This window comes from Chiloscyllium punctatum, chromosome 44 (genome assembly GCF_047496795.1).
Source record: "Chiloscyllium punctatum isolate Juve2018m chromosome 44, sChiPun1.3, whole genome shotgun sequence".
NCBI classification, from domain to species: domain Eukaryota; kingdom Metazoa; phylum Chordata; class Chondrichthyes; order Orectolobiformes; family Hemiscylliidae; genus Chiloscyllium; species Chiloscyllium punctatum.
The window spans coordinates 24,075,706-24,090,141 of NC_092782.1; the positions used below are offsets into that span (position 1 = coordinate 24,075,706).

The window sequence follows — 14,436 nt, forward strand, 5'->3', positions numbered from 1 at the left end:
AAAAGGAATAATTTTCAGTTCATTCACTTTGGGAAACCAGTGTGTGACACTTATGGACTAAACACATGTCTCATGTTCTTTTATTTTAAATTTTTTTAATCCCCAGTCTTCCTTATTGTGCTTAGAAACAGGCCTCAGTAATTCTTACTAACCACTACACCCTGTGCACGATCAGAGATATACTGAACTCTAACGTATAGGCAGTTAAGGCTTAATTTTGGATTGCCTAGCTAGTTTATGCTCAATTCCTGATTGGTTTGTTTAAAAGCAATGATCACCTTACTGACATTTTCCTACTCTCTCCTGATACATTCTTTGATACATTCTCTTATGACCATGTGTACCTCTTAGCTTACCAATGCTACAGTTCTTTAGCAAAATAAAATGGCAACAATATGGATTCAATCTGCGTCTGCCTGTGATTATGGCGTGTCACCTCCTAGTTATTAACTATCATCCTAAAACATCTGAAAAGATCAATGCAACTTCAATTCAGAACCTATTTTCAAAATATATATCCATATATACCCCATAGTCCTGGCACACACTCAAACTTACAAAAGTATACTATTTTAAATCATAGTTGTGTTAGAGAGTCATAGACATGTACTGCTTGGAAATAGACCCTTCGGTCCAATTCATCCATGCCAACCAATATTATAAATTAATCTAGTCACATTTGCCAGCACAAGGCCCATATCCCTCTAAACCCTTACTATTCATGTACCCATCCAGATGCCTTTTAAATGTTGTAATTGTACCAGCCTCCACCACTTCCTCTGGCAACTCATTCCAGGGAAAAGCCAGGGAACTATAGATCAGTGAGCCTGACATCAGTGGTGGGCAAGGTGTTGGAGGAAATTGTTTGGGACAGGATTTACATGTATTTGGAAAAGCCAGGATTGATTAGGGATAGTCAACATGGGTTTTGTACCTGGGAAATCATGCCTCACTAACTTGACAGAGTTTTTTGAAGAAGTAATGAAGAGGATTGATGAAGGCAGAGCAGGCTGGTCGTGATCTTTATCGACTTCAGTAAGGCATTTAGTAAGGTTCGTCATGGGAGACTGGTTAGCAAGGTTAGATCACATGGAATACAGGGAGAACTAGCCATTTAGATACATAACTGACTCAAAGGTAGAAGACAAAGGGTGGTGGTGGCAGGTTGTTTTTCAGACTGGAGGCCTGTGATCAGTGGAGTGCCACAAGGATCGGTGCTGGGTCCACTGCTTTTTGTCATTTACATAAATGATTTGGATGTGACAATAGGAGGTATGGTTAGTAAGTATGCAGACAACACCAAAATTGGAGGTGTAGTGGACATTGAAGAAGTTTACCTCAGATTACAACGGGATCTTGTTCAGATGGGCCAATGGTCTGAGGAGTTTAATTTAGATAAATGTGAGGTGCTGCATTTTGGAAAGGTAAATCAGGACTGGACTTATTCATTTAATGGTAAGGACCTGAGGAGTGATGCTGAACAAACAGACCTTAGAGTGCAGGTTCATTGTTCCTTGAAAGGAGAATCTCAGGTAGATAGGATAGTGAAGAATTCTGGATTAGTGGTGCTGGAAGAGCTTAGCAGTTCAGGCAGCATCCAAGGACTTTCAAATCGACGTTTCAGGCAAAAGCCCTTCATCACATTTAGTATGTTGTTTGTCAGAGAATTGAGTATAGGAGTTGGGAGGTCATGTTGTGGCTCTGCAGGACAATGGTCAGGCTACATTTGGAATAGTGCATGCAATTCTGGTCTCCCTCCGATTGGAAGGATGCTGCGAAACTTGAAAAGGTTCAGAAAAGATTTTTATGAATGCTGCCAGGTTAGAGGGTATGAGCTATAGGGAGAGGCTGAATAGGCTGGGGCTGTTTTCCTTAAAATGTTGGAGACTGAGGGGTGACTTTATAGAGGTTTACAAAATCATGAGGGGCATGGATAGGATAAATAGACAAGATATTTTTCCCTGTGTTGGGGAGTCAAGAACTAAAAGGTATAGGTTTAGGTTAAGGAGGGAAATATTTAATAGGAACTTAAGGGGCAACTTTTACAGACAAAAGGTGGTACATGTATGGAATGTATGGTGCTACCAGAGGAATTACCTTGAATAAAGTTATTTTATCTCAAAATATTCTCATGTGTTAGCCTAAATTCACATTAGCCTAAACCATAAAAGGGTAACAAAACCATGAACCTCTGACTTTCCTTTTGATCTGGGCTGTGTGATTTGTTTCCTAACAAGACTGTTTGATCATTAGCTCAATTAAATATAATAGAATTTAATTCCTTACTTGTTTCATCAGGTCAAAACTGTTCATTATTTCAAAATAGCTTAATACTACAGAAACAAGATGCACTGCCTGTTATTCTGTTTCTCTCCAACGATATACATTCAGGGATAAAGAGTATCTGAAACCATAAAAGAAACTCACCTACTCTTCCTCAAATAATGCATGCAATCATTTAGGTCCACCTGAAAGGAAATAAAGGGTGTCAATATGTCTCATCCAAAACTCTATACAACGTAGCACTTCCCAGGACTGTATCACAGTGTTAGCCCTGCTTATGTACTCAGGCCATTGGAATGGGTTTTGAACACACAATCTTTTCCCTGACAGACCTCAGTACCATCAATGAACCAAGGCCAGCATCATGCAAGCATATCTCTGTTTATTGCAATATCTCTCCCACCTAGCTCAACTACATTAAAAATCCACAGTAGACTTTGGATTTTCTCTCTCCATTCCTGCAAACACTTCAACAATTGTTCTAATTCATCCTTTCTTTCCTGTTTTTATATTAAATTGACATTTATTTATCAGGTTGACCCAACTCCATTCTATGACGCCTGTGTCCAGGAGGCTTGTGCATGTGACTTGGAAGGGAAATATCTGGGTTTCTGTACCGCTGTCGCAGTGTATGCAGAAGCTTGTAATAAAGCTGGCGTTTGTGTTGACTGGAGAACCCCAGAACGATGTCGTAAGTTAAAAAAATCTATTAACTGTGCAATGATGGAAGGCACTTGTTATTTAATTGTATTATCAACGATTGTGTCGAATTCAATATGTTTTATAACAGCAAATGTCTAAGTGATGTTTGAGTCATAAATTATGATTGTTTATGATTTATTTCAACTTATAGTAAGACACAGTGATGACTTTCTTACATGTTTTGATCAGACATTATATGAATGGCAATTATATTTCAGATTGAATTAATTGCTGCTAATGTATTTCCTTTTTATATTGTAGCTGTGTATTGTGACTACTATAACACACCTGGTGAATGGAGTTGGCACTATCAGCCATGTGGAACATTAACACAAAAAACATGCTCAGAACATAGCGTTGGAAAGAAGTACTCTGCAATTCTTGAAGGTTGTGTTTGAACTCTAGCCTATATTTCCTTCTTTTGGTTAATGGCTATTCTCTATGATATTATCTAAGAGTTTAGACGAAGGGTATTCTTCATTCTTCATTATTCTTCATTCACATTACACAAAGCAATGAGAAAGTCCCTATGAGTTAGCAATCCTTGCTCCAATTGACCTCTGGTAAAGACACTGGTCATTTCTATTGGTGACCCAACTGAAGTCAGTGGATTCGGAGCACAGTCATTTAATTGGCCAGCCCTCAGGAAGTGCTCACCTAATACAGCAGACTGTGAAATTGTAGCATTAATTATGGCATTAATACCCAGGCCAGAAGGACTGTCAGGCACATACACAAAACTTCATGTGGGAACCATCTCAAGGATCTAAACCTCAAATCCAAATTGAATCCCTGAAGTATCCCCCACATTAAATCAATCCGCCAATCTGAAACTTTCACTGAGCACCAGGAATCTTCCAAACTATAGGATTTCTTGTCCCTCTCTTTTCTGCATATTAATTAGATTGGATTCCCTACAGTGTGGAAACAGGCCATTTGGCCCAACAAGTCCATATTGACCATCTGAAGAGTAATCTAACCAGGCTATTCCCCAACATTTACCCCTGACTAATGGACCTAACACAATGGGCAATTTAGCATGGACAATTCACCTGATCTGCACATCTTTGGATTGTGGGAGGGAACCAGAGCACCCGGAGGAAACCCACACAGACGCGAGGAGAATATGCAAACTCCACACAAACAGTGGTCTGAGGTTGGAATTGAACCTGTGTCCCTAGCACTGTGAGGCTGAAAGCAGTATATGTGAGTCAATTAGTTAAGAAGCCTCCTTAAACTCCTATGACTGTCTTTATGCTTTTGCATTTAGCGCTTGATTGATCATATCTGAGGATATTGATATTTGGCACCAAATGTATTCTACATAACTGCTTAGGTATACAAAAAAAGCACACAGTATTTTCAAAATCCTATTCTTTTAAGACCTGATTGTGTAGGAAGCTAAAACCCATCGGTGACAAGAAAGTGATATTTCGCATTTCCTCTACAGAAAGGTATATGGGACTTCAGCTTTGAAAGTTGATTATCCCGGTGTACTTTAAGCTAGGATTTGTACATTTTCTCTGCAACCAAGAAGTAAGGAACTTATGCAGGACTCAATAATACTTCCAATCTGTTTTCCCTTCAAATTAGCAATGCACCAGTAGTTGATTTATTTGAGAACTAAATTTCTCATTTAACGTAAATTAAATACCACCTTGCAGATGTTTAATGCTTTCATGTTTCCAACATTCCCATTTGCAGAGCCTCATAGAGTCATAGAGATGAACAGCATGGAAACAGACCCATCAGTCCAATCCATCCATGTCGACCAGCTATCCCAACCCAATCTAGTCCCAGCTGCCAGCACCCGGCCCATATCCCTCCAAACTCTTCCTATTCATATACCCATCCAAATGCCTTTTGAATGTTGCAATTGTACCAGCCTCCACAACTTCCTCTGGCAGTTCATTCCATACACGTAACATACTCTGCATGAAAAAGTTGCCCCTTAGGTCTTTTTTATATCTTTCACCTCTCACCCTAAACCTATGCCCTCTAGTTCTGGACTCCCTGACCTCAGGGAATAGACTTTGCCTATTTATCTTATCCATATCCCTCATAATTTTGTAAACCCTCTGTAAGGTCACTCCTCAGCCTCCGACGCTCCAGGGAAAACAGCCCTGGCCTGTTCCGCCTCTCCCTATAGCTCAAATCCTCCAACCCTGGCAACATCCTTGTAAATCTTTTCTGAGCCCTTTCAAGTTTCACAACATCTTTCCGATAGGAAGAAGACCAGAATTGCATGCAATATTCCAACAGTGGCCTAACCAATGTCCTGTACAACCACAATATGACCTCCTAACTCCGAAACTCAATACTCTGACCAATAAAGGAAAGCATACCAAATGCCTTCTTCACTATCCTATCTACCCGCGAATCCACTTTCTAGGAGCTATGAATCTGCACTCCAAGGTCTCTTTGTTCGGCAACACTCCCTAGGACCTTACCATTAAGTGTATAAATCCTGCTAAGATTTGCTTTCCCAAAATGCAGCTGAGAAACAAATCAAGAATGTTCCTAAAATCACACCTAACATTCTAGTAAACAGCTTATACTATTACTGCAGTTGGTATCAAGCAACACTCCAGGTGCAATTATGCATGCAGCTTGGAAATCTAGCACTTCATCACTGACCTGAATGGCAGATGTCCCTTTTTGAATTTTCTTCAACTGAATCCATACAAAGCAATATGGCCACCGAAAAGGTGAGGGATGAGCAAAACATGATTGTAGCCACGGGCATACTAACATTTCTCATGGAAACCACCTTATTTCTTTATTTGATGTCTCAGAATGCCATAAACCATGCAAGTTAGGATCCCATTAAAGGTATTTTTCACCATACGAAATAGCACCCTTCCTTGCCAGCATTGTAATCACACAGCAAGCTGGATAATCAAAGAACCATTCAGCTACTATTGGTATCATTTATATTTGATTAGGACAGACATTGTAACCACTATGGTGTGTGACAAAATGCATAAGTTACTTTTATCGAAAAATGCATTCATGCTTAACAATTGTGGAAAAGTTTACTCACTTATTAATCATATATAACTGTCAGTAACCCATATTTCCAAACATCCAGTGCATTCTGCATAATACAAAGTACTTTTTCAAATAATGTAGAAAGAAAGATTTTGTCTTTTAAAAATTGCGAGCAAAATAGTATTTGAGAAAACTTTAAAATCTTTATAATAACATATGTAACAACCAGTAAATGCAGATATAATTCAGATATGAAAGCTGAAAATGGTTGATGTGCAACAGATGAGCCAGCATCTGAAACAGAAAATGGCCAGGTTACTGTTACTTATTTACTTTCAGGTTTTTATCATTAGTAGGTTTTCTTATGGTCATCTTGGATTGGAAAACAGTACAGGCAGTGCATTACACTGATGTTTTTACTTTCTGTTTAATGTAGGTTGTTATGCAAAATGTCCAGAAAATGCTCCTTATCTGGATGAAAACAAAATGAAGTGTGTGAACATGTCTGACTGCACTTGCTATTATAATGGAAAAATACTGGAACCTGGTGAAAAAAGCAATGACTGCAGTAATTGGTATGATGTCCATACAGATATATTTAAGACACATTCTTACTAATCAATACAATATTGAAAATTTAATGAAGTTGATTGGCAGGTAGACAGCTTGTGGAACAATGTAATGTTTAAATAATGCTTGAACTTTATAAAATGAGTAGTCAGGGAAGTATTTCAATAGATTCTCATTACCTTAATAATTTGAACCCAAATCAATTTAAATCCACCCCAGTAGAGTTCCTTGAAACCTTATTAAACATTGGTGATCAGACAGAAATGTCAAGAATCTTAAATATTGTCATATTCTGATTAAAAATATTGTTCCTCTTGGGGTTTCTTTGGGTTTTTTTTAAGAAGTTCAGGCTAGATTGAGATACTATTGTTAAACAACATCTAATAATACACTGTTCGTGATGGTAAGGTGATAGGTCAGCATGCTCCATGCTGTACTGTACCCAATCTCTTAGCAGAACACAAAAGTCACAGTGACATTTGGAGCTCACACCTCCAAAACGTATCTATATTTTCATTAAACTCTATCTTTACACATCAAAATAAATTCTGCACTGCTGTTAAGCAGCAAGGTATTTTTATTCTTTCGATTTTTTTAATGGGAATTTAAAAACACAATTGTGAGGCATTATTTATAACTTTAAACACTTTGCTCAATTGGAATATAGTAAAACAAACTAAAGAAATGCTGTAGTGGAGTCTGAAACTATGATACTTAAACTGTTTTTTTCTGTTACAGTGCCTGCGTTGATGGAAAAATTATCTGTATAGGTAACTGTGTCCTTTATTAAGTCTACAGCAACATTAACACTTGCAATGGCTACAAAATTGGTATAAATTATTGCTACAAATCTTAGTACAATACTTAATGTACTAAAGTGCACACAAGGTGTTTGAAGTTACAATTCTGTTAACATTGTCTGTGGTTTCATCTTGATGGCAAGTTGTGAATGTTATCAAACGTTGTGTGTGTAATTGCTGCTGGCTCATTAGATTTAAACAGCAAACAATTGCATTACAGGAAGTGAAGCAGCCAAATTAATTACTAAATGAACATAATCAACATAGGTACGCAGTTGATTAATGCATTGATAGGTTAGGCAGATAAAGTTAGTTTCTAGTTGCTATGGTTCAACATGTATTGTTAGGCATGCATGTGTATTTTTATCAAACAATAGCATCCACTGACCAGCCTTACAGATAATGTACAGTGGGTATTCCATGGAACTGATACTTACACAGAGACATAATCTTCAGCAAAGAAAAGTAGATGAAATGAGCAATTCCACTTTTTCCAAAGCCTTTTTTTAAAAAAAAGTCACTAAACAAACATTGAAAGGAAGTGCATAAATAAACAAGATAACTTAGTCCCCTTTGTGTGTAATGTGCCATGGACATCCATATCTAGAAATTATGATTTCAGATGAGCATGTGACTTAAGATATACAGATTTCACTTTGTCTTGCAATTGGCAATTTCTCCCATTCTTTTCATGGACTAACAAGCACATAACTATTGCAAAAAATAAAATAATCTTCAGGATCAGTAAATTGACATTAGTGTTCATAGTTAAACAACTGCAATCTTATGAATGTAATACTTCCAATTAATGAACAGCATTTAATCAGCTAGAAAGTTATTACAATTTCTAACAATCTTTTAGAAATAATTGTAAAACTAATTTTAGTGCAATTTTTGAGGAACATAGATTCTATAGAAGAAGCTGATTTGTACGGTTTATTGATTTGGCCCATTATATTGTACCTTCAATGCAAAACTAAATTAAATGTTGATTAGACAATTTCTCGGTGGCACAGTGGTTAGCACTGCTGCCTCACAGCACCATAGAGCCGGGTTCAATTCCAGCCTCAGGCAACTGTCTGTGTGGAGTTTGCACATTCTCCCCGTGTCTGTGTGGGTTTCCTCCCATAGTCCAAAGATATGCAGGTCAGGTGAATTGGCTGTGCTAAATTCCCCGTAGTGTTAGGTAAGGGGTAAATGTAGGGGTATGGGTGGGTTGCGCTTCAGCAGGTCGGTGTGGACTTGTTGGGCCGAAGGGCCTGTTTCCACACTGTAAGTAATCTAATCTATTACTTGTGTAGAAAGGTTCAAATTCTGGCCACCTTAATGAAACAAGTGATTGAACAATTTCAAGTTTATTATCAATGAATTACAGAGTATTATGGCACCAAAGGCAGAAAGGTAAATAATTAACTTTCATTGTCTAATTCTAGAATGATGAAGTTTAGAATTAAATGTGGTGAGCATGTGAGCCCCTCAATACGCAATGAGGAAGACTGGGAATAGACAGTCCATGGAGTTGAGCATTAACTGATCTCAGCAATGTGAACAAACATTAGAATTACTTTTTTTTAATATTTTGCATTTGTTTCTTGAATTATTACATATAAATACCACTTGTCACTTCATCTCAGTCAGTAGCACCCAAAATTTAAACACACTTAATGAGTTTCAGGCATAGTCAGGCATATATATGCATATTATACAACAGGTGTGGCAGCATAGTGGTTATGATTTCCTTGCTTTCTCTGTCCAAAGGCAGATCAAAGCACAGCACCATGACCTCCATCATGAATTGGGCAAAAAGGCAGGTACTGAATTCATCCCAGCCAGAATAGGCATCAAACCCCATGTGTTGCCACCAGTCTGATCTAATCCAGCTGTCTAACCAACAGAGCCATCCACCAAGGAGTCCAAAATAATGTAGCAATAAGCTACATTATTTTATATACATGTTGTAGCATGAAGCTAGGGATAATGATGGTAGAGACTGAAATTCTTTCCATCACATGAACTTCAGAGCTATATTTCTTCCTTTTTGCTGAATGATTGTCACTCTATGCTCATCCTGAGGATTAGATAATTGCGGGTTTCAACTGCACTTCTGTTTTTGCGTGCAGCCTTATTGGAGGTTAACTCTTCAGATGAAATATCAAATTGAACACTTGTCTAAATGTTGTACCTGTAAGAGATATCAGGATTACTATTGTAGAAGGTTGATCATTTCATTGAGCTGTTAGTCCAAACCAACCTAGCAGCTCCTATGAAAAGTGCAGTAAGAATTGCAAATTTACAATAATGAATGGAAAATTGCAGAAGCAAAATCTCACATATTCTCTTTATTGCTTTTTAAAATGAAAAGTCAGTAATATTTTATTTTTATCTTTAAAATTAAATACAACAAAAATAGAGTTGAGAAACACAATAATTATCCATTACCAGCAAATCCAAGTTAATCTCCTTTCTCCTCAAGATAGCATCATGACATATTTCAGAAATATAATGCTTTTTATTTTTTAAGGTACATTTAGAGCATCGAACAAAACTGGCAACTTCAATTTTGTCCAGCATCATCACTATTCATTCATGGGATTTGAGGTTTACTAACTATTTATTGATCATCCATAACCTTTCTTGGGAAGTTATTGTGTAATAGTCATTTCACATAAAAACAGTGTTGATTTCATAACTTGAACTTACAGACAGCAACTTTGCAAGATAAATCTGGATATCAGAAATTCAGGCACAGAGATCAATGCACTGCTCATAACTAACCTTCACAGATGGAAAACCCTGAAGGCTGTAATGAGCCCAATGTTTAATGGCCATTATATCTACCTGCACCAAACCACTTAATATATAAAAACAAATCCATTGACCAATTAAGAAAAGATGCTCAAAAAAGTTACACATTCTCTGAAATGTCAAAGAGCTGAACAGAGTGGTAAGAGTGTGGAATGCCCTACAGTGTAGTTAATTCAGCCACATTAGGGAGATTTAAACAATCCTTGTATAAGCACATGGATGATGATGAGATAGTGTAGGGGGATGAGCTGAGAATAGTTCACAGGTTGGCGCAACATTGAGGGCCAAAGGGCCTGTTCTGCGTTGTATTGTTCTATGTTCTAATAGTTAGTTTAATGTTTATTGTTGGGAAAATGCTAGGATCGATTTTTCAAGGAGGCTTAGAAAATCATTAACCACTGTATAGTAAGGCAGAGACAACATGGTTTTATGAAAGGAAAGTTGTGTTTTAGATAGTTATTAGAGTTCTTTGAAGATGCAACAAGCAGCATGCAGGAGATGCAGTGCACTTGGATTTCGAAAAGACATTTAATAAGATTCCTCATAAAAGGTTACGGCAAAATATCAGAGGTGATGGTATTGATAGTTGGGTTGGGTGGAAAATGGGACTGCAACTAGTGGATAACTACAGAAATCAATACTGAGCTTCAATGACTTGTATTGTAGCTGCATTTGGTGACTATAAGCTTGCTGTGAGGAGGATACAATGAGAGATTGTGAGGGAGTTTTGCAAATATTGATGTAAGCTGGCCAAGTATATTAGATTAGATTGCTTACAGTGTGGAAACAGGCCCTTCGGCCCAACAAGTCTACACCGACCCGCCAAAGCGCAAGCAGACCCATTCCGCTAAATTTACCCCTTCACCTAACACTACAGGCAATTTAGCATGGCCAATTCACCTAACCTGCACATTTTTGGATTGTGGGAGGAAACCGGAGCACCCGGAGGAAACCCACGCAGACACGGGGAGAATGTGCAAACTCCACACAGAGAGTCTGAGGCGGGAATTGAATCCGGGTCTCTGGCGCTGTGAGGCAGCAGTGGAAGATGTGAGGAAGTACACAGAAGCTTAATATTTAAATGGAGAGAGGCTTTGGAAAATTATAATGCAGATGGATATGGTTGTTCTTGTACAAGAATCACAAATAATTACCACATCAATGCCCAAGTAATTCAGAAAGTAAATGGAATGTTGGTCTTTATTGCATGAGGGTGGGGGTGGAGTACAAAAGTAGGGAAATCTCAATGAAGCTCTACAGGTAATGGTGAGACTGCATCTGAATTGTATGTACTTACTTTACAGACTGGCAGAAGTATTATAGTGCAGAAAGAGGCAATTTGGCCTATTGTTTCTGCACTCGCTCTCCAAACGAGCATCATCATGACTTGGGGGCATTTCCCCTACCTTTCCCGTGTACCCTTACTTAGTGTCTCTATTTGAATAAATATCCAATGGTCCCTTGAATGCCTTGATTGAACTCACCTCTACCAGATGTCCAGCCAGCACATTTCCTGACCTGAACCACTCCCCTGGAGAAATTTACCTCCCTTCATATTTGCTTCTATTGCTAGTCACTTTAAATCTGTGCCCTCATATTCTTAATCATTTTGCAACGAGGAACCTTTTTTTATGACAAAAAGAGAAATTGCTGGAAAAGCTCAGCAGGTCTAACAGCTTCTGTGGAAATCAGAGTTAACGTTTCAGGTCCAGTGACTCTTCAGTCTGCCAAACCTGCTGAGCTTTTCCAGTAACTTCTCTTTTTGTCATTAAAACTTCTGTCCAAGGAAGCTGCCAGACCTGCTGAGTTTTTCGGCAATTTCTGTTTTTGTATTTGTTTCGATTTCCAGCATCCACAGCTCTTTCAGCTTTTCATTTACCATTTTTTAATATCTACTCAGTCTAAGCACCTCTTAGTTTTTGAAAAACTCCATCAATCTTGCCTTAGCCTTCTTCTCTCTAAGGACAACTGCCCAATCTCTCCAATCTGTCCTTATTCCTGAAGTTTCTCATCTCTGGAAGCATTCTTGTAAGTCTCTCCTACTCTCTCTCCAATGCATTCACATCCTTCCAAAAGTGTGGCAGCCAGAACTTTACACAATGCTTCAGCTGAAGTTGAAAAACATTTTATACAAGTTCAGCACAACCTCCTTGTTCTTGTACTCTATTCTTCCTATTATTAACACAGCAAGTACAGTATCAACTTGATTAATAGCTGTCTCTACCTATCCTGCCACCTTTAATGATATGTGCACATGTGTACCCAAGTCCTTATACATCCATGCCTCCTTTAGATTTGTATCCCTGATGTTACTCTTTATTTTCTATCATTCAGACAAGTTTTTATTTACAGTGTCACTATCCCTTGTATTCAATGACCTATAGCTTTGCTCACACGTCTCTGTGTGGCATTGTATCAAACACCTTCTGGAAATCAATGTACGCCTTACCCTCATTGACTCTTTCTGTTATCTCGTCAGAAGAACAACAGTTCATTACTTAAACATGACATTCCTTTTAGAAATCTACTTACTGAGGGATACACTTATGTGGAAGCAGGTCAGGGAAGGTCCCTTGGCTGGTTCCTGGGATGAAGAGGTTGTCCAATAAAGAATGTTTGGCACTATATTCACTGCAGTGAAGAAGAATGTGAGGCAATCTTCTTCCAGCATTCAAGATTCTGAGTGGATTTGACAGGGTAAATACTGGAAGAATCTTTCCTTCCTTGGAGGAACCTGGAACTAGAGAGGACAGTTTTTAAAAAGCTGTCTGCAATTTTAGACAGAGATGAGGAGGAATCTCAGAGAATCAATAGTCTTTGGAAATGTCTTCCACAGAGAATGGTGAAGGCTGGCTCATTAACTATATTGAAGGCTGAGTTAGATTTTTGATTGACACAGAAGTTAAGGATTATGGGAGACACACAGGATAAGAGCATAAAGGCTGCCAATCAGATCAGCTTTGATCTTATTAAAAAGCAATGTAGGTTCATTAGGCCAAATGTTCTGCTGCTGCTCATACTTTACATGATCAGAAGTTGGAAATTCTGCACTGCATTACTCATCGATCAATTCCCCAAATCTGTCCACCATCGAGAAGTCAAAAAGTGTGGTGCTGGAAAAGCACAGCCGGTCAGGCATCATCCGAGGAGCAGGAGAGTTTATGTTTCGAACATAAGCCCTTCATCAGAAACATTCCTGAAGAAGAGCTTATGCCTGAAACATTGTGCTCCTTGAATGTTGCCTAACCAGCTGTGCTTTTCTAGCACCACTTTTTGACTTTGATCTCCAGCATCTGCAGTCCTCACTTTCTCCCACCATCTATAAGTCACAAGTTTGACATGTGATGGATTCTCTTCACTTGGCTGAATGAGTGCAACAGTCAAGAAACACAATACAATCCAGGACAAAGCCTAGTTGATTGCCAGCAAACCTACCACCTTAGCCATTCACTCTGTCTATCACCAATGCACAGTGGCAGCATTGTGTATTGTATATAGGAATGCAACAAGCCATCAAGGCTCGTCCAACAGCACTTTCTAAACCCACAACGTCTACCAGCTAGAAGGACAAGGGTACAGAAAGACGACCGCCTGAAAACCCTATACTATCCTGACTTGAAATTACATCACTGTTCTTTTCCTGTAACTGAGTCAAAACACTGGAAATCTCTTCCTAAAAATACTATGGGTATACTACCGATCACCAAATAAAAACCAAAAGAAATGTGGATGCTAGAAATCAGAAAGAACAGAAATTGCTGGAAAAGCTCAGCAGTTCTGGCAGCATCAGTGAAGAGAAATCAGATTTAACATGTTTGGTCAAGTGACCCTTCTTCAGAACTGATGATAGCTCGGAAGATGTTGGTTTTTATGCAGAAGATAGGGTGGGGGGAGGAAGAAGGCATTTGGTTTGCTTGCTTTTATTGGTCAGTGCATTGAGTATAGGAGTTGGGACATCAGGTTGCAGATGTCTAGTACATTGGTTCATAAGAACATAAGAACCAGGAGCTAGTGTAGGCCATCTGGTCCTTTGAGCCTGCTCCACCATTCAATAAGATCATGGCTGATCTTTTTGTGGCCTCAGTTCCAGTTATCCGCCTCTCACCGTAACCCTTAATTCCTTCATTGTTCAAAAAAAAATCTATCATTTATTGAAGCAGCATCAACCACCTGCCTGGGCAAGGAATTCCATAGATTCACAACCCTCTGGGTGAAAATGTTCCTTCTCAACTCAGTCCAAAATCTGCTCCCCTTAATTTTGAGGTTATGCTCTCTTGTCTTAGTT

The 14,436-nt window shown here is 38.6% G+C and overlaps 1 protein-coding gene across 1 annotated transcript in view; it reads left to right on the forward strand.

The window, feature by feature from the left end:
* LOC140466799 (uncharacterized) overlaps nt 1-14,436 on the forward strand; it is a 92,834-nt gene that overhangs the window by 46,417 nt on the left and 31,981 nt on the right. The window contains exons 26-29 of the mRNA XM_072562440.1: nt 2,818-2,974; nt 3,247-3,372; nt 6,413-6,551; nt 7,285-7,316. Of these exons, the coding sequence (XP_072418541.1) occupies nt 2,818-2,974; nt 3,247-3,372; nt 6,413-6,551; nt 7,285-7,316 (454 nt within the window). The remainder of the gene's footprint in view (nt 1-2,817; nt 2,975-3,246; nt 3,373-6,412; nt 6,552-7,284; nt 7,317-14,436) is intronic.